The 27,256-nt window shown below is 42.1% G+C and overlaps 2 protein-coding genes across 5 annotated transcripts in view; both read left to right on the top strand.

Moving 5' to 3' along the window:
- Positions 1-25,833, top strand: part of Pik3ap1 (phosphoinositide-3-kinase adaptor protein 1) — a 137,479-nt gene extending 111,646 nt beyond the window's left edge. Inside the window, exons 13-17 of the mRNA XM_004838578.3 lie at positions 903-975; positions 5,084-5,239; positions 8,920-8,990; positions 10,189-10,307; positions 18,762-25,833. Of these exons, the coding sequence (XP_004838635.1) occupies positions 903-975; positions 5,084-5,239; positions 8,920-8,990; positions 10,189-10,307; positions 18,762-18,819 (477 nt within the window). The 3' untranslated portion in view covers positions 18,820-25,833. The remainder of the gene's footprint in view (positions 1-902; positions 976-5,083; positions 5,240-8,919; positions 8,991-10,188; positions 10,308-18,761) is intronic.
- Tm9sf3 (transmembrane 9 superfamily member 3) overlaps positions 25,670-27,256 on the top strand; it is a 78,502-nt gene continuing 76,915 nt past the window's right edge. For 2 of the 4 annotated variants that reach the window (XM_004838577.4, XM_021253131.2), the window contains exon 1: positions 25,670-25,833. In XM_004838577.4, the coding sequence (XP_004838634.1) occupies positions 25,738-25,833 (96 nt within the window). In that variant the 5' untranslated portion in view covers positions 25,670-25,737. Of the gene's footprint in view, positions 25,834-25,977; positions 26,183-27,256 lie in introns of those variants that run through there. The other 2 variants (XM_021253130.2, XM_087185046.1) reach the window with 2 other exon arrangements.

Raw genomic sequence — 27,256 nt, 5'->3', positions numbered from 1 at the left:
TCATACCACAGTGAGATATGTGCACCCATGTTCATAGCAGCACAATTTGTAATAGCTAAAACTTGGAAGCAGCCCAAATGCCCTTCAACTGGAGACTGGATAAAGAAAATGTGTTCTTTTTTGTAAAATGAAGTACTACTCAGCCATAAAAAATGATAAATTTAGAGACATTTATAGCTAAATGGATGCATATTGAGGCGAAACTCTTAAGTGAAATAAATAGGGCACATCGTGTAAATACCGAATAGTTTCTCTAGTGTGAGAAACTGAAAGTGTAAATAAGGACTAAAAGGTATAAGAGATGATGTGAAATAGGAAGAAAAAGGGCAAAGGGGAAGGGGAAGAGGGAAGGGTAGGGGAAAGGAAAGAAGGGAATGGAATTAATATGAGAAAATGAAAAAATGAAAACAAAGTGTCTGTAAATAGGGAGGGATGGAGGGGTTGAAGGGCGGGCAGGGGAAGGGGGAAAAATAAGAACCAAGAGAGACTATGTAAAGGTGCAAATTTCCAATGATGAATGTCATTATATTGTATACCTAAAATGTACCATTAAAATTAATTTTAAAAAAAGAATATATGCAGAGTATTTGTGAGCAGGTCAGATACCGGTTTTGCTACATGGTGTCCATAGAGAAGGGCAAAGGGTCATAGAGTGGGGAATGGAGCTGGGAGCCAGATGAGTGGGAAGACATTGTACTGTGGAAGAGGTGTCTTCTTTTTGGGCACAAATTCGATGAGGATGTGGGTTTGTCTGGGAGCCAACTACACTGAGCCTCATTTACATTTTGAAAATGATACTGCAATGTGATAGACTTTGCATACAGCATATCATCAGAATGTAATTCTAATGTTCAAAGGATATAATTCTGGTATATATTTAAACTCTTCTTTTTTTTTTATAGGAGAATCTTAAACGATTAAGGGATAGTATCACCCGAAGACAGAAAGAGAAACAGAAATCAGGAAAGCAGACAGGTATGTGCGGCTGCTTTATGGGGCCACTGTTGTTTTGCTTGACTCTCCTTTCTGCTGTGGCCTGAGTGGACTGGTGCCTGGCTGTCTTTGCCAACTGGGAGGACATATGTTTCTTGAGCAGAGAAAGGAGAAAACCCCATTCACAGAATGTCCTGTTTCTGACTTCAGTGGTGAGTCTGTGTCATCAATTCCCAAATCACACACTGATTCAGAATCCCAGGACCTAGGTTAGTGGGGCTCCCACCATACGATAACATAGGTGGATTCCATTTGTGCACACTGAGGACTGGGCTCCTCTGTTCCCCTGACCCACCCTTCCCAGGGTAGCAGCCATGTGGCACTATCACTCTTGAGCAAGGACTTTGATTTGTCCACACTGCATCTTCCCACTGAGATCCTCTGGCATGGTGGGCCTCATTACTGTCACCTGGCCTGGCAGAACCACTGCAGGCTACCTGAGTCCATCCTCATTTGAGCATTTATAGAAGCTATTATCCCTTTACCTGGTACTTCTTTTTCATTGTTATTTTTGGTATTACCTCATTCCTTCATTTAACTGCTAGCAATCCCGAAGGGTTCTGCTTCCAAAACACATCCTAAATCTGGTCATTTCTGACCATCTCCTGTGTGACAGCTGTAGCACATTATCTCTTGCCAAAACTCAGTAGCCTCTTCACTTGTCCCTTCATGCCTACTCTTGCCCCTGTACAGATAACCTTCCAAACTATAACCAAACCCATTCTAAAAGTAAAAAATCAGATGATGTCACTCCCTTGGTCTAAGCCCTCCAGCGGCTCCTGTGATGCTCAGCATTAAAACAAAGTCCTCACTGTGGCCTACAAGGCCTCACATGATGTGACCTCTGAGCTCATTCTCCCTTCATCCCCTACCCTCACTCAAGGCCTTTGCCTTTGCTGACCTGCTACTTTCCCTCACATCTTCATCTGCTGGGTCTTTTAATTTTCAGAGAAGATTTATTTGCCATTGTCTCCATTGGTGCCCTCTACATCTCACTTCTTGTTTGGTCGCTTTTCCTCTTGTTATGTATCAGAGACCAGGAGTACCTTGTTTCTACTCTAACAGTTATGGTCCAGTAACTTGCTTCCTCCTATGGTAAGCTCCTTAAAGGCAAGAACATGTCTGCTTTGTGCTCTGAACCCCCAGTGTGCAGGACAGTACATTCACAGAGCTCAGAAAGTCTTTGTTGTAGTGATTGGTTTTAGAAAAATGTCTGGTGACACCACCCACAAACACTCCCACAAGCACTGGGATTCCTCTTGCAAACACTGAGCACAGGTCACCCAGCCAGATACAAAGATCTATGAGCCATTGTCTTTGCCACCTGGTAGTTTATGGGTTACTTATCTTTATGTTCTTGTAGGTTCAGTTTTCCTTTCTAAGGTCAGCCCCATGACACTATGCACTGTTGTGCAGAAAGTAGTAGCCTAGCTAATGTTAATGGTTTTGACTGTTATGGGGCAGAGTGGTTAAAGTTTATAACCTTGGCAGAAAGAGAGTTCATCCTAAGACTTCTGCTTATACGCCTAGATTTTAAATTCATGCCACCACTCCCCAAGCTCAGGTGTATCTGCCCTCCCAGTGGAGGAGAGGAGTAGCGCGCAAAGGAAGCAGAAAGTCTGGGTCAATGTCTGCACAGTCATTGGGGGGTCAGATAATAGAACTCCAGGAGGCAAAATGACCGAGGTACTTTTTAAAATAAAGCAAATGAGCCCAAAGATAGAAGTCTTGATTAAATGAAACATTACAAGCTCTTAAATATAGCAGCAGCATAAAGCCTGTGATTTGGTGGTGGGCCCTATGTCTGAAGGCCCAGGAGTTTGTAGCACTGGAGTCCCATGTGCTCAACAGGCTGGGCTTAAGAACTGAGCCTTCTGATATCATCACATCTTTCTACCCCCTGGACTCCATCTGGTGCCCTTGGAGTTACTGAAGCAAGATGGACACACATGCAGAGAAGCAAAGGAACACAGGCATGAATCTTGGAGCCAGAAAGGTTGGGGTCAGATTTCAGCACACTGAAATCTGAACTGGGAACCACAGGCAAGATACTTCACCTCCCTGAGACTCAGTCCTTATCTGCAAAGTGACAAAAAAGTGCCCATCCCACGAGGAAGGAGTCTTAGTATAATCTGTGCCCACTACAGTGCCTGGCACATGGAAGCACTCTAAAACCATCTGCTCCTATAGTCACACACAGCCTCATACATGTGCTGGCACTCTCTCAAGCAGAGCCTTCCAGAGGGAGTGCAATGAGCTAGGAATAACCATTTCAGGTCAAGCCCTAGGATCGTAAGTTTTGAAACATTATACAAAATTCACCCAAGGTTAATCAGACTCCAAATAAGTGATTTATACCCTCTAGTACCTATAGTTTAAATCAGAATGGTTAATATCTAAAATTTTCCAACGGAGCATGACTTTAGTCCCCTCTCACCACTGCTCCCCAGGAAGCAGGCCCTCTGATGGGGAATTTTTTGAGGGTAAGGGTTTAATTATTTCTATTTTTTATATCAGGGACTTTAATACCATTACTGTTAAAAGAGTAAACTTACATAACTGGACACTGTGTTAGCTTTCCATCACTGCAACAAATACTTGTGATGACCAAGTTATAAAAAAAAAAAGGGTTGTTTTGGCTCAGTTTTGGAGGTTTCAGACTCTGATCATTTGGCCCTAAGGCAACACATTATGGGAGGAACATATGGCAAAGCAAAATTTCTTCCTAGATCAAAGTGAGAAAGAAGAAAGAGCCAGGGTCTTACTATCTCCTTCAAAGGGATGCTCCCAATGACCTAAATGCCTCACCACTATCTCCCAATAGTGCCAAGTTGGGACCAAGCCAATACATGGGCCTTTGGAAGACGTAATCCACCCTTTAGTGTTCTTTATGCTGAATGTTCACCGTGTGGCACCCTGCATGCTGTTCTTTCATAAAGTTCTAGTATATTCATTCACCCTTCTTCCCCAACCTCTGGCTTTGGCAGCAGTCACCTCTGCTACACAGCCCATCTAAACTTCCTGTTACTCCCATCCCATGGAAGTAGAGAGGAGGGAGAGAAAGTGGTACCACAAGGATAAGAGCACAGGTCTCAAAGTTTATCCCTCTTCTTCCCCACACCCCAACCCTCCCCACTTCCACAGCGGGGCCAGCAAGGGGAGCTCTGAGCCAGGGGCTCATCTGCTTTACACTTACCTAAAGAGGAAGTTGCTGCCAGCACTACCAACATGTCATTCTGCTCAGCGGGAGTTAGAACCCAAAGGTAGAACTCTAGGGAAGAATAAAGGCAAACCACTGGACAGGGCTAAGCCAGTAAAGAGGTCAAGTTAGTGCTTTGCTAGGCAGAGGAGCAGTCTTCTTTACCACTAATCTGCCTTGCAAGTCACAAAAGCTTTCAGGGACCTGAAGGACCTCCTGTCATTAACTCTGTGGGTCACTGCTGGCAATATGGGCCACCCACCCCAAACCTTCCCACCTGCTGTGCATCATGTGTTAAGGGAGCAAGTGAGGAAGTGCCTGGACTCTCACGCCAACATCTAAATCCCACATCTACCATTTCCTGCTGTGTGACAGGGACGCAACTTCACTTTTCTGTGCATAGTTTCTGCTGGAGATGATAATAGCTTTGATTTCTTGGGGGTTACGGGGATTCAGTGAGTGAAAAATATGGAATGTCTTAGAATAAACCTGGTGCCCAAGGTGGTCTGTTAATGATGGCCAATGATGCACACAACACCCTTCTCAGAAAAGAGGGTTAACTGACTTCCTAAAGCTGCACAGCTGCTAGTGGAGGAGCTGAGAACCCAGGCACCTCTCTGACCATGTCTCAACCACTCCCTGACATGCAAGTGGTTCTCTGCCCTCTTCTCATAACCTGGCATCCCTTCCTTCTGTCTCTCAGCTTGGCCACACAGGAGTCCAGGGTTTCACCATTGATGTGGGCAGGGAAAACAATCCAGGGTTCCTCCCTCACTGTCAGGTTCCTTCTGGGCTAGAGGGTGGAAGAAAGCAGGTGGAGAGGGGGCAAGGAGCAGACAGGTAGATGACAATCTGCTCACTTGAAGCTTATCCCTGTTCTTCTGATTCCAGACTTGGAGATCACAGTCCCCATCCGGCACTCACAGCACCTGCCTGGGAAAGTGGAGTTTGGAGTCTATGAGAGCAGCCCCAGGAAAAGTGTCTTCCCCTCAAGGACAGAGCTAAGGCGTGGCGACTGGAAAACAGACAGTACCTCCAGCACAGCGAGTAAGTGGGTTGGTGCCCTCAACCCTGAACTCTAGCTGGTGGCTTGAGGCATTTGAAAACATTCTGTCATGAGCCCGAAGATCTCAATGGGGACCTGATTTGGTTTGAAAAGAGTAAAATATGGGGAATAATTGTAAAGTTTGCTTTTATCATGTGAAACCAGGTTGCATAATTATTAATTTTCCTTTTTATAAATAGCAAAACCTAATAAAAATAATTAACCTATATTGAGCATTGATGATCTTTGAATCTTCTTCATAGATTGTTGAATTATGACCAAACCTTTTCTTTCCACGACAAGACAAAACTTCTTTAAGAGGTACTTTGACCTCTATTTACCAAGGAGGAAACTTAGAGGGTTAGTGTTTTGACTTAGTTAAGTAGTGAATATGGTCAGGCTGGGTTTAAAGTCAGTCTGGGTCCAGAGCCAACACTCTTCAGCCCTATTTCTTGCTGCTTCCTCAGCTGGGTGAAGGGGAAGGCGAGAGCACAAAGTCAGAACATTAGAAAACGATGGACTTAGATTTGAGAATTCCAACTTTATAGACAGTTGAGGATGTAATTAGGATATGATTCCTCTGCACTTCAGTGAGAGTCTGACTGTGCAGACAGTGCCCACTGATGTACAGGTGAGGGCCTGGGGCTTTGTTTCTACATCCAGGGGACTGTTAGCTGACTCCAGCCACGCTGGCTTCATATACCCCATAGAGTTTCTCTCTTCCATACATTTCAGTGTTATCAAAGCTGCTGGAAAAGTAATGAAAAAGCCAGGGAGAAGCCGAATTTCAAGATTCATGTCTCTATAAATGTGAGGCAGAAAATCCACAAATGAAATGTTGGACCACCCAACAGCTTATCTGGCCTGGGATTCTTTTTTTTTTTTTTTGGTACCAGGGATCGAACTCAGGACCTTGCGCTTGCAAGGCAGGCAGCAGAACCACTGAGCTAAATCCCCAGCCCTGAGCCTGGGATTCTTAATCCCCTTGAGAGCCTGATACATGTTCTGGATCTGTTTCCCAGAAAAATGCTTGGCTGTATACATATATATGCACTTGCGCATACACACACACACACACACACACACACACACACACATACACACAGAAAGGCGCTTTCATTAATCAAAGTTTACTCTTTGCTGGCTGTGTGCCAAGCATATTACCACGTGATCTAATTCATTCTATACAACAAGGGCCCAGTTTCCAGATAAGGAAATGGAGAGTTGGAGAGTTTAGGCAACTTGCTCTGGTCTCTTGGCAAGTAAGCAGGGGGTCTGGGATTCACACCCAGGGCTATTTGTTCTCTTACCAGAGAAGTACTGCCTTCCAAATAGAAGGGCAGGGAGGGAGAGACTAAGTGTGGCTCTACTCTGATCCACCAACTGCCCTTTTACCCCAGAGTCATATCCTGAAAACAAAACTTTTTTTTTTTTTTTTTTTTTTGGTACTGGGGATCGGACTTGGGACCTTGCATTTGCGAGGCAGGCGCCAGAACCACTGAGCTAAATCCCCAGCCCAAAAACTGTTTTTATAATGCTGCAGCTGTCATGGCTTGGAAACCACAGAAAAATAATTTCAGGTTACATCTGGTTATAACCAAAAACTCAAGATATTAGAATTATGTTTAAGAGAACAAAAGTTCCATTTCAGAAGGACTGTTGACCCTTCTCCGTCTTCTCTTGTCTGGTCCAAGTTTCTTGAGGGTCGTATTATACAGTACATGATTATATTCCCCTCATTTTTGCACAGAGGACAGCTTATGCAAACTGAACTAGACTGCATACTGGACACACAACAATGAAAAAGAACCAGTGCCTGTCTTTAAGAGCTTATAATAGAGGAAAGAAAGAACAGAAATAGTATGAATTAGATGCTCATCTGATCCTTCTTCCCCAGCGACAGAGCCTGGCAAGGGATGGCAGTGCCCTCCCTCCCCCTGGAAAGAGTACAGGTGATAGGGCTGGGGCCAGGGCTTACTGCCAACTGTGAAGCCCAGCAGGATGTGGCCAAAAGTCAACAGCCTAGAGAGGGGCAACGGCCAGAGCAATTGAACCAGGGCAGCCAAGGTTTGGAGCCAAACACTGGGGTTAAAGATTTAAGAATGCCAAGGGAGGGGACAATGGGAGCTGATGGGTATAAATTTCCAGAGTTACAGAGCCAGTGCTTGTGACCAGTTTTTACTTTCTGATAGCAGATAACCTTCAGAACAGTGTGGCTTATTATGACCAAATGGGAGGGACCATGATGAATGATGTGGGGATGCTCAGGCACAGAGGGATAGAAGCCCATGTGCCCAGGGCTTACTTCTAGTTAAGGAAACCTGGACGGATTTTGATGGTATTTTCCTGAATAGATTTTAGCTTGTGGACAGCAGTGGGCCAGGGCAAATGGAGAGAAAAGGACACCCTGGTCAGGTGAACAGTATTATGTGTGCCTAAATGAGCAGAAAAGGACAGGGTCACATGCTCCTAACAAACTCTGAATTCCCTGGTTTATGAAAATATTTTGACATATTATTTTAGATATAAAATCTGCTCCCAAGAAATACTCCAAAATTATAATCCTAACTGCTTTATTCAAGCTAACATCTAAATTCATTCTGTCAAAGTTGATTCCATGATAAAGGCAAAACTAACATTATTTTCAAACCAGTAAGATTAGCTATTTTAAGTGGAAATTCAGCAACCCTAAGATTTGGCAATGTGTTAGTAGCAATATTGGTAAATAAAAGTTAAAATTTCCTTGTTATCATTGATTAACTCTCATTCTTCCTTCTCTAATGCTAGATCACCATGGGTTAGGGCTGCTTTTAATGCTGTACTGAATAACAGTAGCCATCAGCCATATGTGGCTGTTTACATTTAAACTAATTCAAACAACATAAAATTTAAAGTTCATTTCCTTGATTGCACTAGTCATGTTTTGCACTAGCTACTATATTGGATAGCACCCAAATGGAACATTGTCAGCACAATTTCTATTGGACAGTGCTATTCTAATGATATAGGTGATAAATTCCCAATTCAAGAGCTTTGGACACCTAAACTTACACAGTCACAGCTCCTACCATGAATGTAAATTATACATTTGAATTTATGTTTTGCATTTTTTTCTATGTGTTTGTGTGGTGCTGGGGATGGAACTCAGGGCTGTGCTGAGCAAGCACTCTACCTTTGAACCACACCCCAGCCCTGCATTTTGTTTTGTGTGAGAGTGTCTCACCTCTTATTACAAGGTTTGTCTACATGTATGTTATATGTACATGTTTCCTGTAATTCTAAGTAAGAAACTGCAGTAACAAAATTGGTTTACATATTTTAGAGATACTACTGAACTGAGAATCAGAGCTCCTCTACATCCCTGTCAAATCAAAGCACTAATATCAAATAGGAATTTCAAAGGAAAAAGTGGCAGTCATGTTTCTGAAGCACTTAATGTGTGATAAGCCCTCAGTAAATGATAGCTGTTAAGCTGAAAGTGGTAATCAAAAAGTGAACTATTTCACATAATGCTGACAGAGAACCTGAACTCTAATAAAATAGTATTAAGACATCCACATTTGAAGAATTCTGTCTTTATAGCTTATATGTTGTTTCTATCAGTCACATAAGTGCTAGACTTTTACATTTCGTTTTCTCCTGAGTGAATCACAGTCCAGCTCACTTTATTTGTACTCTTTAGGCAGCATGAGTAACCGGTCAAGCACACGGAGCCTCCTCAGTGTGAGCAGTGGGATGGAGGGCGACAATGAGGTGAGGGCTGGGGTCACCACCCCATCTGTCTTGTCCTATGGATCATTTCATTGCGAGAGATAGAAATTCAGTGAAAGAACCCACACAGAAAAAGTCATATATTGTAGAATTCCATTTATACGAAATATTTAAAATGGAGAAATCCATAGAGACAGAATATAGATTGATATTTGGCAGGGGTTGGAAGGAGGAAGGAATGGGAAGAAATTAACTGCTTAATAGCTACGGTGTTTCCTTTTGGGTTGATTAAGATGTTTTGAGACTAGATAGAAGTACTGGTTACACAACACTATAAATGCACTCAATGCCACTGAATTGTTTACTTTAAAATGGTTGATTCTATAGCATGTGAATTTTGCTTCAATAAGAATAAAGGAAGGGAGGGAGAAAAGAAAGAAAGAGACTGAAATCCACTCAGCTAGTGGTATCTGTGGGAAGAATCTGGTGACTCGCAGGGATTCCAGGGGCAATGATTATGCCAGGGGCTAGATTAGAGGCCACAAGGGATGCCAGGGGGAGCCAAGGACATTGTTTCATATGTCCCAGGGCCAGTGTTGTTGTGTCTATGATTTTCAATGCATATCTACTTTCTTCCTGCCCTGCACACTGGCCTTTTCTGTGGAGTGGCACAATCCCTAGAGAGCCACAAGGCCTTGAGGTGAGAGGAAGCTGCTGCTTTGGGCTGAAGCCCCTCTCCAAGTTGGTTGAATTGGGGTCAGACATAGGAACCAGTGTCTGGGAGAAATAGGAAGGCCAACCTGAGTCACCCTTGACCACGAAGGCTCCTGAGAATAGGTCCCAAGGAGGGCATTTGTGACAACCTTCTAGGTGATGGTGGTGTTGACAGGCCATGGACCATACTTTGAATAGTATGGATTTAGAGTTCAGGAGATTCGTGAGAATGTGGGCCATCCTGTCCTCCTCAACAACACGGGGAGGACATGGAAAGCTGCCAGCATGTACGGGATTGATTGTCAGTCTGTGAACACCCTGCAGCCAGAGCCTAAAGAAGGCTGAGGGGGCCTGGGGATTTAGCTTAGTGGTTATGCTGCCTGTCTTGAAAGCGCAAGGACCTGAGTTTGATCCCCGGTACCCGCTCAAAAAAAAGAAGGCTGAGGGACTTTTGGGATATGGGTGTCCAGCTGTGCTGGTTACTTTAAGTAATTTTCACCTTTTTTTCTCATCTTGTTTGCTGCAGGACAATGAAGTCTCAGAAGTTACCAGAACTCGTAGTCCGGGCCCGCAGCAAGTGGATGGAACTCACACAGTACCCTTTGAGAGGCCCCCCAGGGTGCCTCCTCGAGCTGCCTCACAGAGGTAACATTGAAGCCGATTGGAAATTTTTTTATTCTGGAATACTCTGAATTCCAGAAAGAATAGGATTTGGGAACATCTGAGATAAATCAAGAATGAGACACAGTGACTGAAATTTCTACTTTTGACATATTTCAGTGTGCACTTTTCATTAATGTAGGTGATACTTTACTCAGTTAAATAGCAAATGCACTATTTCATAAATGAAATATGTACGTACATTTTTAAAATAATATTTTTACTGCATGAGGTCTCTCTTTTATTTTTTTAGTTTATTAGTACATATCCATAGTATATAATGTTTACATTCCTTGTGGGAAGTTGGTACACATCTTAATTCCCTTTTTTTTTTTTTTTGGTACTGGGGATTGAACTCGGGTCCTTGCCCTTGTGCAGCAGGTGGTGAAACCACTGAGCTAAATCCCCGGCCCTTAATTCCCTTTTTTATTTCCTTTCCCTTCTCCCCCTACTCTCTCTACCCATCTCTCGATCTCTTTCCTTTTTTTTTTTTTTGTACAGGTTTGCAGTTACATAATTTTTTATTCCTTGTGTGGAGTTGGTACATGTACATAACACATTACAATTTCTTTTTTTCATCCCTTATCCCTTTCCTCCTACCTCCTGCCCTCCATCTCTATTTTTATGTTTGGCTAGAAATAAAATTCCCTAGTATCAAATTCCCTTAGCTGTGCTGTAGACAGTGCCTTTTGAGGAATAGGAGATTAGAAGGACTTGGAAGTGGAAATGCAGGTCAACAGGCTGGGCTGCTGGTGGTGAGCCTGGCTCTAGAGCCATCCTCTTGGAGTCAAAAATGTCCAGCAGCCAATGTGGATGAATTAGTTAACTTTTAGGGGCCTCAATATCGTGTATAAAATGGGGTTACTAATAGAACTTCCTCATGGAGTTGTAAGAATTGAGCTCTTGGCCCATGGTAAGACCTCAACAACATGAGTGAGTTTTTTATATATATACAGGAAAGAAGTAAACAACTCAAGATTTGGAGATCAGCATTACACTAAAGAGAGTGTGTCTGTCAGTGCAGAAAAGACTAACTAGGATTGTCTCAGGAGTTTGAGTTTTTTGATGATTAAAATATATGCTGAGGAAGAGAACTAACCTAAGGGTATTTTTAACCAGGACATTTTTTTTACATTCTAAAATTGTAAGTTAAGGCTCATCGGTGAAATTTGTTGACAAAGTGCTACAAGGAGGCTTTTCTGGTTTTCTGGAAATAAGAGGCTGACTCTGTACTTTTCCATTTCTCCTTTTGCTATTTAGCACTTTTTTTTTTTAAATGGTACCGGGGATGGAACTTGGGACCTTGCACTTGGCGAGGCAGGCAGCAGAACCACTGAGCTAAATCCCTGGCTCTATTTAGCACTTTTCTCTGTGCTCCCAGCAACATCTGTGTACTGATACTTGCTACAAGAACATCCCACCGCCCCAAGCTGCACCACGTTCACCAGTTATGTTTATCTGGTATAGCTTGGAAGGCACATGCTATAGTATTACTCTCAGAAGAAGTAGCAATAGGCCAGTCCTGAATTTGCATGATATTCCATTGCTTGAGAATTACTATAGTAGGTGACTGGGGAGGGGCCTTACCAAGAGCACTTATGGTAATGAACACCACTATTTAATGAGGAAGGTGGGAGGTATTATGTCATACACATTAATCACATTGTCTTGTTTAATTCTCTCCGCAACCCTAAGAGTGAGTATTTAGTACAATTACATTTTACAGAAGTGGTAACTGGGGCTTGGTGTTAGGTGAAGACTTGCTGTGGGTGACGGTCTTTTGGTCTTTGTGTTACATCTGTTCAAGAAAGTGGGCTGGGGATTTAGCTCAGTGGTGCCACCGTCTGTCTCAAAAGTGCAAGGTCCTGAGCTAGATCCCCGGTACAAAAAAAAAAGAAAGAAAAGAAAAGAAAGTCTATCTGTCAGGGAAAGAGATCCAAGATTCAAGAGCTTTTATTCCTAAAGGTTGAGGATTTTTGGAGGTAGTTATCTAATCGTACTCAGATAAAGAAGTCTCAAGATTGAAACTGTAGCTACAAAGATTCCTTAGGATTTTGTTTTTGGAAGAAAAGAAATTATTAAGGGAATGAGTTCCAGAAATTTTAAAATTAGAATAATTTAAATATATAAAAAAGAGATGATGGATTAACTGGTTGGGGAGTCTGGAAATATACTGGGATAAAGATGGGGAGAGAAAAGGAAGAAAATACTTTTTTGCTAAAGAAAATATTTAAGCTGGGCACAGTGGTGCATCCCTGTAATGCCTTCTACTTGGGAGGCTGAAACAGGAAGATCACAAGTTCAACACCAGCCTGGGAAAGTGAGGGAGACCTTTATCTCAAAATAAAAAATAAAATTTTAAAAAGGGGGGCTTGGGTTAGAGTTAGTGGTGGAATGCTTGCCCAGCATGAATGAGGCTCTGGGTTTGACACCTCCCCTTCCCCAGTACCACAAAGGAAGAGGAGGTAGCAGACAAGAGGAAGAGGCAGCTGATTGTGTGGTGGTTGGGGAGGGGGGTTGGATAGAAGGAACAGTGTTTGCAAAGAAACTTATAATTGATGTAATTTGAGGTTTATATTCATTTCTGGTGTGAAAAAAAGATTTCCAAGTATGCAGTTGTGTTGTATGTATCAAATTTCCATAATAAAATGAGGCAATCTTTAAGCAGGGAATAAAGCAAGCCCCTCCCCTTATGGCTTGGACGGCTGATGGGCTGACAGCAGGGAGCTGTGGTGTTTTAGTCTCACCCTCAGACCTGCGAATTGGCAGCCATGTTCTTCTGACCCTTACCCCTCAAGCAGCACTGCTGAGTGTAGCATTCATCCCACACTAGTCAGTTCTGGTCCATTCTGCTTACTCTGCATGCAGTAAACCAGAGCCTGAATTTTCAGATGGCTTTCAAACCTCCATCTCAATCTCCCTCTTCTACTTACTGCTGTTGACTGGGGATCTTCACCCAGATGTCCCACAGGTATCTCAGACACAGCCTGTGCAAAACTGAGCTCCTTAAATTCAACTTGCCAACGATTAAAACTAGACCCGTCTCTGTCACCATGCACTAAACTAAAATCCAAGTGGATTAAAGATCTAAATATTAAAATAGAAACACTAAACTTGCTGGAAGATAAGTTAGGTAAAACTCTTGAAGACATTGGCATAGGAAAAGACTTTATGAACAAATCCTGAGTAGCACGGGGAACTAGCACAAAGAATCAACAACTGAGATCTCATCTTATTAAAAAGCTGCTGCACTGCAAGAGAAACCACCAACAGAGCTAAAAGACAACCTACAGTGTGGGAAAATTTTTTTAGCAGCTGTACCTCAGACAAAGGTCTACTATCTAGACTATATAAAGAACTGAAAAAAATCAGACCCCCCAAATATAAAGACCCAATTCAAAAGTGGGCATTTGAAATGAACAGACATTTCTCAGACAAAGAAGTAAAAGCAGCAAATAAACATATGAAAAAATGTTCAAGATCACTGGTCATTCGAGAAATGCAGATGAAAACAACGCTGAGATTCCACCTCACCCCAGAAAGAATGGCTGCTATCAAGAAATCAACCAATAACAAATGCTGGCAGGGTTGTGGGGAGAAAGGAACCCTTCTCCATTGTTGGTGGGAGTGCAGACTGGTGCAACCACTGTGGAAATCAGTATGGAAATACCTCAGAAAACTAGGATTGGAAGTCCCATTTGACCCAGCTATTCCTCTCCTGGGTATCTTCCCCAAAGAATTAAAAGAATCATACCACAGTGGGCCAGGGATGTAGTTCAGTGGTTCTACCACCTGCCTCATAAGCGCAAGGACCCGAATTTGATCCCCGGTACAGAAAAAAACAAAAGAACCATAGTGATACATGCTCACCCATGTTTATAGCGGCACAGTTTGTAATAGCTAAAAGTTGGAAACAGCCCAGTTGCCCATCACCTGGAGACTGGATAAAGAAGATGTGGGTTTTTTTTTTATAAAATGGAGTACTACTCAGCCATAAAGAATGAGAAACTAGAGACATTTATAGCTAAATGTATGCATATTGAGGCCGTACTCTTAAGTGAAATAAATAAGACACACATGTGTAAATACTGAAAAGTTTCTCTGGTGTAAAAAACTAAAAGTGTAAATAAGGATCAAAATGTATAATTGATATTATGAAATAGGAAAAAAAGGTCTAAAGGAATAGGGGAAATGGGAGGGATGGGGAAAGGAAAGAAGGGAAAAGAAAAAATATGAGAAAAGGAAAAAAATGGAAACGAATTATTTGTAAATAGGGAAGAGTGGAGGGGGTGAAGGGAGGGCAAAGGAAGGGGAAAAAAATAAGAACCAAGATACATCATGTAAAGATACAAGATCCCAATGATGAATGTAACTATACTGTATACCTAAAATGTACCAATAAATAAACTTAATTAATAAAAAACAAAAAACATAAAACTGAGCCCCTCAGCCTACCTACCATCCTCTGACCCAAGCTGCCTCCTTTTCAGGAGTCCCCAGGTTGAGCTTGTAGCACCATTCTCTTCCATTCCTAAGCTCCAAGTCTAAGAGTCTGCCTCTCTTATACCTCTCATCTGTGGCTACTGTGTCTTCTTCAGGTTGCACCCATTCTGCTGCCCTTTCAGCTCTTAGATCTACCTCCTCCTTCCCATCGCTAGTGCCTAAGTTCATCCTTGGAGGCCCACACTTGCCTCCCTGACTCCAGTCAGTCCCTTCTTCACACGGAACCTGAGTGCACTTTTTAGAACACAAATAGCTGATGATTTAGAGCCTTCAAATTTAATTTTGTGTATCTTGGCCTGCCTAACCTCAAGTCTCATCTCTCCTATGCTCCACCCCTTAGGTTAGTTGTGCTGTATTGTATTCTTTACCCAGTCTGTTCCTTTTGCCTAGAATGCTTTCTATTCACTTCCAATCTCTAAGAAAATTTTTATATATCCTTTAGGATCCACCCCAAACATCACCTTCCCCGACATCTCTGTGCAGAGGTGCCCCCCCACTCTATAAAATGTCTATTCTATTCCTTACTGCAGATCTTGTTTAGCTATCTGTCTCTTCAAGTGGTAATGAACTTTGTGAGACTAGAAACTATTTTTTACTTAAATTTCTTTTCTTTTCCCTAAGTGTCTGGCACATAATAGGGACTCAATAAATATTTATTATGTAAATGAAGGAATAGCTGAATGGATGAATTCAGGGTTGGACTTTATAAGCCCTTAAGCAATTAGCCATCAAGTCACCTACCACAGTGTGGGTGGGTTATAGATGGTGAAAGAGACTTCACACTCCTTCTGCTGGAATTCCCAATATATTCAGCTGAAGAAACAAAGAAGGGAAGATGGTGATGAGAACAGAAACAGATGCATTATACCTTGGCATGGAATTTTTCTTACTCCTTAGTCCTTATAGGGTGGGCAGCTGACAATGCCATGCTCTACAGAGTTAGTATTGTCCTGCCACCATTGAAGGGAAAAAAGCCAAATTTTTACTGAGCCATTATCTATTTCAAATTTATTTTGCTCTTCACTGGTGATTTTGCATCACTAGCAATCTGTGCACTCCTACTTTCCATCAAGGCCTGTGTGCTCTTACCCAGAACCTGCTACTGGAGGCCTCCTTTCATTTGCTAACTTAAAGAGGTCTGTGGAGTCCCTAGGAAGAACTGGAATGTCAGGAAGTGAGTGGACTTGGGACAGAGCTATTTTTAATTAATAGAGAAGTTTAAAAATTACATTAAACAATATGTATGACTACACAAAGACATACCAGCTGAAGCCCTACTATTTTAAAAGGAAGTTAACCAACATCAGGATTGCTTGATTCTTGAACAAAACTCACCATCAGTGGTACCTCACCTCTAAGAGGAGAAAGCAGCTAGGTATCATGGAACAGTCATCCCCAGCTTCAGCCTCCCAGTGTCCTGGAGAAGTGGTCTCTTCACAGACCACCCTGCTTTGGATTTAGTACCCATTTACCTCCCTGGTTCTGATACATCTAAAATAACAAATCCATTTGACTGAGATGGAGCTTCAGTCACTTGCTGGAGTTGTCCATCAGAATGAAACAGCTGGCATACTAGCAGGTACACAGAGTGGGCAGCAGAATGAGAGAGGGGCATACAGGGAATCATGACTATCTTGGAGAGGAAGGTAAAATAGGATCCTGGGGAAATGATCTTAGAGTAGATCTACAATCCTTACAATAAAATTATTAGCATTACCTCTTAGATGCCTACTCTAAGCCAGAAACTGTGCTACCTACTTTCCTACTGTCATCTCCAAGTCACACATATGCCAGTGTAGCTATCATTATCTCCATTTGGCAGATTAAAAAAGTTTCAGAGCAATTGAACTTGGACACACAGAGATGTGTTCATAAGTATCACTGCTGAATGTTCCTAAAGATTCTGAACTTCCCTTGTTAAAACACCCAGAACTGTTTTCTGATTTTTGCCTATTGTCTGTCTCATGTGGACATTTATAGTATCTAAAGAGCCAAGTCCTCACCAATTTTACTTGCTGTTATAGAACACATGCAGGAGTAGTTGCATAGTAGACCAATGTTTATGGAGAAGAAAGAAGAGAGGAGGGAGGGATTCCTAAATTTGCCCATGGAATAAGTGGTATCACCTGACTGTCCTTCAGTATTCTCCTACATGCCCGAAGTTTATAGTGCAGTTTGAGGAGATAGAAGGAGACTGGTTTTTTTTGTTTCACTGCATAAAGCTCAGTCACTCAGTTATAAACATAAAGCCATCTACTCCCAGGGATTGGAGCAAGACCTTCTGAGGATTTCTGTGGTTATTCTTTGCTATGTCTGCTTTGCTCTCTGCCTTCCTGAGATGGCCCCTCTTTTCCCAACTCTGTTGTCATTTCCTTGACCTACACAAAACTAGTATTCAGAAGACATTTAGTAAATATTTACTCACTGAGTCATTCAATCCTTGAGCATACAACTCTAGGGTAGCACAGTTCAATTACAACATCTGACAAAGCTCTCTTTCTGGGCTTACTGTCTTGCTTCCAAGAGAATTAAATATTGTTTTTACAGCACACATATGGAAATGCCATTTGCAATTGTTGAAGCTATCTGTAAATAGACTCACCCCACCCCACATGGAATATCATTCAGGACTGAAAAAACCATCCAGAATAACATGGAGAGGGGGCTTCTGGGAAAGCAAATGCAGAATTGGGCTAATACTTAGTGATCCCATGATAAAGTAATTGTTGAGAAGCAGACTGGAAATTGTTCCTTTCTCTCCCAACAGGCCTACCTTACACAGCAGGCCTCCTGCCTGGCTGCCTATTTGAATTACTTACGTTTTAACATATAGGTTTTATTACTACTTAGGTGTGGTAGGGTCAATAGATCAGTAGACAACTGCCTTTGAAATGCTAGTTTGGGCTGGGGATTTAGCTCAGTGGTTCCGGCGCCTGCCTCGAAAGCGTAAGGTCCTGAGTTTGATCGCCGGTACCAAAAAAAAAAAAAAGAAATGCTAGTTTGTTAATATGCACAGTCCCCCCCTAAATAAATAAAGCTATAATCTATGTGACTACTGAAAAAAAATATGCACAGTTCCCAAGAGGAGGGGACTACCAACCTGGGGGAGGTATCACACAAAGCACCAGAGTTCCATCCCTCAGGAGACAGATGAGTGGAAGAGAAGGGCAAGGCTAGGCAAGTGGATTTAGGATTGACTAGTTTGGGTAATTTCAGTGGGCTCTGGAGCATTGGAGTTGTCTCTGGTTGTCTGGTACCTGATCCTGGAGTGGTAAGGGCAGGTTGGATGGTGGCCCCAAGGGCGTGATTGAGGCCTGAGTCCAGATTGGGTGGTTTGCATATCAAAGGCTTGTATGGTGCTTGTGGACAGATGGGAAACTTGGTTAGGAATTAGTCAGCCATTAGCTACCCCTGGGAGATGTGGACCCACAGGGTCAACAAGGCCTCAAGAAGGCAAAGAATCAAAAAATGAAAGGTATGATTATCAACACAAGTGGCTGGGAAAAGGACACTAAAAGTTTTGATGCTTAAGCCCTATACTCTAGAGATTAGGATAGAATGTGTCTGAGATGGAGCCTGGAAACTGGTATTTTAAAAGGTTTCACTGATTATTCTATTTTATTTACTTTTTTTGAGATGGAGTCTTCCAAGTTGTCCAAGGTCACCTCAAACTTGCAATTTCCCAGCTTCTGCCTCCCAGTCCAAGTCATTGGTATTACAGGTGTGCACCATCATGCTTGGCTCCTCCACTGATTTTAATATACAGCCAGGATTGTGAGCCACAGGTGGCATGTACGTCACTCAGACATTCAGAGTGTGTTGTTTCTTCAGGAATGAGCCCTTTAATAGTATACCAAGTTTGCCACAAGTTGTAGATGCCCAAGAACTATTTATCAAATTAGTTTCTAAATACAGTTGCTTTATCTTTCATTTCAGGCCTCCAACCAGAGAGACCTTCCATCCTCCTCCACCTGTTCCACCCAGAGGTCGATGATTCTACCTCCTAAACTCTGCCTACTTCAGAACATTAAGACTTGCAATTTTCAGCCTGTTAATGAGGTCTTCATGTTGCATTTTCTGGTGTGGCTGTTGATCTTAAGATCCACTCTGATGGTTTGGATTATCCTTGAAGAAGACATTATCAAGGCATGAAGGAGTGAACAATTAAGGACTCTGTTCACCATCATCAAGCATATTGATCCATATTCTTGTTTGCCAGAAAAAAAAACAAACTTAAATCAGGATACTTACCTCTACTTTCCCATATCAGAAGCCTAATAAGATTGATCAGAAATGTACTTACAAGTGATTATACTGTAATGCACTTATATTAGTCCTTATGTATTTGCCAGCCCAGCCTAATTTCTTGAAATGATTATGATATAGGTCTCACAGTATTCAAGTAAAAAAATAAGTGGCCTAATTTTAAAATAATTCTTCTGCTTGCCCATATGTGCAGGAGGGTCACATACAGAAAACTGAAAAAAACCTTAAAAAGGTACATGTCTTAACTTCTTTTGTATAGAAGGCAAATCTGAGCTCCCATAGAAATCTAGAACCATGGGCTGAGATGTAGCTCAGCACCACAGCGCCTGGGTGGCAAGCTCAAGGACCTGAGTTCAATCCCTGGTACAAAAAAACCCCTAAAAAACAAAAACCTCCATGAAATCTAGAACCAAGAGATCTCAGTTGTTTAGAGGAAGAGATCAGTCTACAATCTAGACCTATTGATTTTAGATCATCATACTTCCCATCTCTGGCAAGCTAATTCCTCTTTCCTTCAAGGTATTCCCAGATGTAGAAATTCATCAGTGACTGTAAGTCTTCTGGAAGTTTCCCCTTTTCACATCTTCTACGCATCAGATACTAAGTACTTTCTTCAATTTGGACACTTATACCTCATTATGCTTTCAAAACAGTGATATTGCCAAGAGGCCAGTGAAAATGGTTAGAACTAGAAGCATAGGATGCCAAGGACCTCACTTATTTGCTCTGTTGCCTTTTAAGTCTTAGTTCTAGCCATAAAGAGAGGGGAGGATCCTTGATTTTCTCTGCTGAAGGATCTGAAGAACCTAAAATAGAAATACTTTGAATATTTTATTGTACTTTATTCTTATATTAAAATAAATAGAAAACATAAAATTCAAAGTGCTGATGAGAAGCCTGGGTCTCATGATTGTGATGCCCCTGTGTCAGGGATGGACCTGATAGAGAGCAACAAATCAATACCTACATCCTCTGTAGATATTTGTTGAACATCCAAGCTGTTTGATGGTGCAAAAAAGAAGAAAAGAATCTGGATGAAATACTGAGACCATGTTATCAAAGAATGTTTCTAATGGTTGGAAAAAATGTTTTTATTCTCTACAAAAACTCTACCTAATGTCACATAAATTTATTCAACTTCTACATACTAAACACATTTTACAGGAATACATTATATAATAAAACCATGGATTTTCAATATAGTGAGGATCAGAAACTAAACTATAAGCAGGTATCTAAAGAGATTATTATAAAGTCTTCTCTATAATGCTTTGGAAGACACCACTTTCCTTTGCTAAGATTTTACAATCTGGCTCAATAAAAAGTGAGGCAATTGGTCATATTCACTGCAATTACATTTTCCCCTAACTCTAGAAGTTACAGTGGCTTCCAATTCCTAGGCCAGCCTTGTTCCATTATTTTATATTGAAACCCAGGGGTACATTTTTTTTTCAAATTTTCATATTTTTGTACTGTTTTATAATTTAAGAAGAAAAGCAGGAATTTCACTAGATCACATACAAGTTTGAGGTTGTGTTTATGAAAAAAAAAAACAACCCAGGGGGAGGGGCTGGGGATTTAGCTCAGTGGCGCCACACCTGCCTTGAAAGTACAAAGACCCCTGTTACCGCAAAAATAACAACAAACCCAGGGGGAGATTATCCAACCATATAAGCAACGAAGTATAAAGATTGACAGACTATGAAGAGGTTGGTGTTGCAATCAAATACTTTAACTTGACATATTTAATAATGTGAATAATTTTTTATGCTTAGTCATTACGATACAAACTGATATTATGTAGATGACTTTAAGGAATATTTTTTACAAGTTAAGCTAAGTAAGTTACCTCCCTTTTTTTCTTATGGTTTGTTATTTAAAAAAAGAAAGGTTCTAGTTTGTCTACTATCACTTCAATAACTGGGATTTTTAGATCCCTCTGGTACATGCTCGAGGAAGTAAGCTGTTTTTTTCTGCACCTCCTTCAAAGAATAGTTTTTGGTTTTACAGCTGCTTGGTGGAGGACACATTAGTAACAGATTAATTTCTGAGACAGGCAAGTGGTTAATTTGGATAATTCTAAAAGACTCATCATAAACCATCAATCCTCAATATTGAAGAATCTGCCTGCATAAATATTTGCTTTGGTTTGATAAATACATTATGTTGTTCATTTCCAAGCAAGTTATTCAATCCTGCTGCCCAGGTTCTATGCCCACCAGGGTGGTTAGAGGATAAGTAAGAGGCTGAAAAATGTATTTTGAATTCTGAGGCACACTTGGAATTCAATTGCTCATAGGAGCAGTAAGAAAAAAAAGGTTCCCGGACTAGACTCCCAAAGCTCATTTAAGTCATTGTATAGGAGAAAGTGTCTTACCTGTCTACACAGTATGAGCATGGGCTACAAAGTATGAGCATGGTATAGGGAAGAGAACATTGGTTTGCAAGTCAGGAAGCTTGACTGACATTTTGGATTGAATTCACATAATTTGACTACATAGGTCTGTGTTTTATCTTCTGTGAAGCAGAGCTTTATATTTGGTAGTAGTCCACACCCTTTCAACTCTATAAGTGGGGAATCTTGAGCTATATCCTAGCCCAGGAATCTTTTTTTTTTTTTTCTTTTGGTACCAGGGATGGAACTCAGGTCCTTGAGCTTGCCCAGCAGGTGGCGAAACCACTGAGCTAAATCCCTGGCCCAGGAATCTTTTTAAAAATCATGTATAGTTGTTTTTCTTTGCCTTTTATCATTATTATAATAGGTTAGTTTAAAAACAGAGTGGGAGAGAGTGAAATATGAACCACCCAAATTAATGGCTTTAATTGTTCTTCAGTCCCAGAAGCAAATGTTTTCAGTGATTGCTTCCTAAAGAAAGATCTCAAAGCAACCACAAAGTTTTTTGGTACCTAGAACATTTCAACTAGAAAGAGGCAAATAGCAGCTGCGTGTGGTGCGGCATGTCTTTAGTCCAGATACTTGGAAAGGTGAAACAGGAGGATCATTTGAGTCCACAAGTTCAAGATCAGCCTAGGCAACAACATAACAAGACCCCACCTGTGTGGGTGGGTGGGAGTGGCAGATAGCAGCAGCCTTTCACCACTTTCCTAAAGTAACTGGCAAGACAAACAAAATAAAAAATAAAATTCTAAAGAAAAGGCAGCTGATGATGAAATCAGAAGATATGTTACCCATATCCTATGACTTTCCATGTTTGTGTTTTCCATAATGAGAATAAAAGATAAAAATTGTGGTTTTTCTGGATTGACTCATTCAGACTATCATAGGGTATGCAGCCATTGGGAGAGGTGGGGATTTTCTTTCACTGGCATTTCCCCCTCCTTTTTTGGTGCCAGGGAATACAGTCATTAATCTAGATGAAGAAACTAGTGAAATAAGATGTATCAATATTTTTCACTCTCCTTAGTTACCTTTTCCTTTATTAAACTTTTCCAGTCTCTCCTTTTCTCATTGCTCATTGCTCTTATTCCCTGTGCAACATTTGCACAGTTGGTCTCATTTTGTGTACTTTTTTTCATACTGTCATCATGCCTGTTCTCTGTTGTGTATAAGGTTTCCTGGGTTTAAATCTACCCTCTCCGAATTCACAATTTTTCTTCTCTTTTCTACCTTGAAGCATTTACCAGCCCAGTGCTTCCCTTAAAACACAACGAAACTTATGTCTCAAATCTGTGGAGGCTGGTGATGGCTGTTTAAGAAACTACTCATCCATCTTAATGCAGCACTTATACTGCTTGTTCTTCAATCGCCCATCATCATTTCATTCAAAGGCAGTGATTATTCATTCACAGTGCATTTACTGAGCTTCCACTATGAGCAAGTTACCATGCTAGGTACTTTGGAAGATATACAGAGATGAATAAGATGTCTCTTATTTCTGTAGCAATTACTGATACACAATTCTTACAGCAATTCATCATGCACTGCCTTGTGATGTCTCTTACACTATCTAGAAAACATTCTTTAAATCCTGCTATGCTATTTTTCACTTGTTAATGTCTTTACTCATTCAAATAGTTGTTGAGTATCTGTGATGTAACAAGCACTATTCCAGCAGCTGGGGCAGAGATAAAGAAATAATAGTTCCTGCCATCCAAAAAGGTCAGGAAAAAAAAAGGTACAGAAGAGGAAACAAATATCAGTAATTATGACAACATGCCAAATGCTATTGGAATCCCAAAAAGAGGGATACTCAAACTCTCAAAAGCATGAAACAAGACCTCACTGAAGAGGTGAAAATTTAGGTAGGCCTGGAAGGATATTATCATGGACAAGGTCAAGCAGGGTATTCTAAAGGGAATGTCCAGAGCAAAGGCACAGACATGTAAAGAATATGGTGCATTCAGGAAATACAGACTTGTGTCTATGTCAGAACATAGACTCTTTAAGATAAAGATGGGGACATAAATCAGGGTTTGATTGTGATATTGCATGTTAACAGGCAAAGCCGGACTTTATCCTTTAATAAGGAACTTTTCCTCCCTGATTACATGCTCATTGTAAAAAGCATCTAAGTAGAAAATTGGTCATGGCTTGAGTCATTATTATCTTTCAGATTGTTTTCTACAGGTAAACTAATATTATAGACAGCTAAGTTAGGTAGAAATATTCTAGGCAGTCAGACAGGACTAGGCCCTCGAGCAAGTCAGTGCAGAAAAAGAGAACACATTACAACTGTGGCAGGAGGCGCATCTGTCAAAGGCCAGACCTCAAGATAAAGACAGAATGACCAAGACTACATGCCTCTCCAAGGGATAAACAATAAATTGAAGATTATACTATTATTGGTATCACCTGGTCCAAAAAAGTCTAGATAGACATCAGTCATCTAGGTGGGTGACCAGGACCTCACACTCCCTTTCTTAAAAGGTCCTTGTTCTTTCCATGTACAGTTGCTACATGACTTGCTAACCCATTGGACCAATATTACTTAAGAGGATATACTTGTAACCTTATCATAATCATAATTTTGACCCACCTTGTGATTTTACTCTATAAAACTTCAAGAAGTGGGCTCGGCAACCCACTTTCGGGTCCCTTCCTGTTTCTCAGGAGCTATTTCAATAACGTTTTCCTACTCTTAACCTCTGTTGTTCCTTAGAATTCATTCTTCGATTTTGGGGAACACAAACTCTGCATATCTGACATCTAGCAGATTGGAAGTTAAATCATTTTCCCTGTATCACTAACATTAGCATTTAAAATGGTCACACTGTACTTTTTCATTCACAAATATTTCTTGGATATCATTCCATGCCAGCACATGCAGATCTATTTTCATTTTTAAAATGGTTGTATAGTTGGTAGTGTATCAGCAGGAAAGACTGATTACTGGAACCAGACTGTGTTTATCCAGTCTTTCAGCAAGCCACTTAACTAACCTGTGCTTCACTTACCGCCTAACATTAACATATCAAAGCTACATGTTGCCTAGGGTTTTTATGAAGATCAAGTCAGTTAATACAGAGGAGCCCAGGATTTAGCTCATTGGTGCCGCTGCCTGCCTCGCAAGCGCAAGGTCCTGAGTTCGATCCCTGGTACAAAAACAAATCTAACATTCAAAGAGTGGTTTAAACAAGCGATAGAATCCAGTTTCTTTCTGGCACATTTTGAGAATGATAAACAGGGGAGGAAGAAAGGAAGATATGTGGTGGGAATCTTTCTGGGAAACTTGCAATATGGAATGTTGGGCGCTACTGGCTGAGGAAGGTCAGCAAAAATGAAACTCTGAAGACATTTTTAAGAGACCAAATGCTAGATTGTTGACTGTTGATGGCTAAGAAGACAACAGTATAAGTTCCACATTTTGGCTTAAGAGGACTATGTAGATGGTAATGCCATCTATGTTCATTTTACAGATACTGAGTCATTACTACGAGCGTAGGTACAGAAAATATGGCAGCAACAGGATCTCTGCTCTAAGGAGCTTACATTCCAAGAGGCCTTTATGACTGAGGACAGGTGCCCAACAAATAATAGACAAGTAAATAAACAAGAGTTTCAATTAGCTTACATTTTTTGATTGAATAGTAGGAGTCCAATAAATACTCTGGGACTTTAAAACTTACAGAGCTTTGTATAAGTTTAACAATCTATCATTACGATTACCGAGTCCGAGATTTTCCTGAGGCCCTAGACGAGTGCTTGGAAAGTTATCTGATCTCTCAAACTAGCTAGGCTGCAGGTCAAAGATCAGCCAGGGGGAGCTGAACCCTTGACTTAACGTCACACAATCCCAAGCCCCGGGGCAGCCTCGAGGGGCTGGCCAGGCCGTCGCGAACGAACGAGGCTTCACCTTCCCACTCGCTGGACCGAGGAGTACAAGCTGGCCGCTCCCCCCGCCCCGCGTCGGCGGCGGTTGCGACTTCACGTCGCGAGGCACTTCCGGCGTGTGCTGGGGTAGCCGGATGACGTGGCTGAGTCAGAGGAAGAGGCTGAGAGGCCGGGGGGGAGGGGGGAGGGGTGGCTCGGCGGCGGCGGTGACGGTGGTGACGGCGGAGGCGGAGGCAGCGGCTGGGCCCGGGCCCCGTGCGTCTCTCCGCGCCTGGTGGATGCGAATCGGCCGCGACAGAGGCGGCGACGGTGGAGGAGTTGGTGGCCGGCGCCGGGCCAGTAGGAGCGCGGAGGATGAGGCCGCTGCCGGGTGTTCCTGGCGTGGCGGCGGCCGCCGCACTGTTGCTGCTACTGCTGCCCCGGGCCCGGGCGGACGAGCACGAGCACACGGTGAGACGCCTGGCCGCCCCCAGCCCGCTTGCTCCCCCGACCCGCTCGCTCCCGACAGGCCCTGCGTGGCCTGGAGGGCCGGCAGCCCGGTGCGCTCCGCGCCGCCCTTGGCTCCTTCCGGTCGGGCCTGGCGGAGCCGGAACCGCGGGAGCCAGGAGGAGACATTTCCGTGCGCTCTGTGGGCAGGATCCACGCCCCTGGGTGTGTGGAGCCTGGAGGGGCCTAGGGAGGGCTGAGGTCTGCCGTGCCGCGGGACGAGGACCGCTTACTCCTTCGCTCTTCGGGGCTACGACATCGCGAAAGATGGATGCTCACCAGGAAACAGCCGCCACTTCGTGGTTCTCGCCAGGTTTCTTTCCCTCTCCTTCCCAAACCGGCTTAGAGCCTGGGGTGGGGAGGGCCTTAAAAACTCGAGGTGAGAGCGGTTTCCACGTGTCGACGCTCGCAGCCTGCACGCCTGCGGCCCGAGGCCTCTCTTGGAACTTTTCTCCTCACCCCGTGAGCCCCCTGACGATGCCCGGTCCAGGTGGTCTCAGACCCGGTCAGCTCCTCACCCGAAAGGATCAAGAGTTACCTACCCGGTCTTCTGGCCTGGCCCCAGAACAGTATCGTTTGCATTTGATAAAGAGTTGATTGGAGGGTTTTTTTAGTTGCATTTTCATATCAAAGCTTGGATGTTAAAGAGTCTTGGAGAGACTTTCACCTAGGGCTGTAACTCGGTGGTTTTAGGAGTAGTATACTTGAGCTAGGCCTGAAAGTCGGGTAAATTGAGGTTGTTTGGCGAGTGATTTTTTTTTTTTATTCCTTTACCCATTCACGTTACGATTTTGCATGAGGGGTTGTGTGTATACTAAATCCGAAAGATATGACAAAGAGTTCTCGGTTATGCGCAGAATATGTGAGGAAATGAGGTCAGTTTTATCTATTTAATGGGTCTGATTTTAGATGTGTAATTAAAACTTTTCTCTAGTCCCTGGGTTAGTTGGGTTGGTATTCTAGCTAATACTGTAAAAGTTTTAAATTTGGCTGTTTTACCTTCAACCATCGCTGGATATTTTAAGCCTGTGTGTGTGTGTGTGTGTGTGTATATATATATATACATATACACACACACACACACACATATATATATATATATATATACATATATATATACACACACATTTTTAGAGGCACAAATCCCAATTTGGGGGCATGTTTTTGTGCTATACTTAAAGTGACTTCACCTTAACATAATTTTGTTTGGAGGTTAATAAAAATAACTTTACTTTTTTTTCAATCAGGTAACCCGTTTCAAAGAATGAGAACTGTTACTGTTTGCTGTAGTACTCAGAGACCATACATAGATGGGGATCATTATCTTTTAATTAATGACATCCTTTTGATTAATAGTATAATTAATATTTTCCCATTTTTTTAAACA

This window comes from Heterocephalus glaber, unplaced genomic scaffold, assembly GCF_053883595.1.
Source record: "Heterocephalus glaber isolate CG9 unplaced genomic scaffold, H.glaber_assembly_v1.0 deba00001497, whole genome shotgun sequence".
NCBI lineage: Eukaryota > Metazoa > Chordata > Mammalia > Rodentia > Bathyergidae > Heterocephalus > Heterocephalus glaber.
This window is presented reverse-complemented; position numbering and strand designations above follow the sequence as displayed.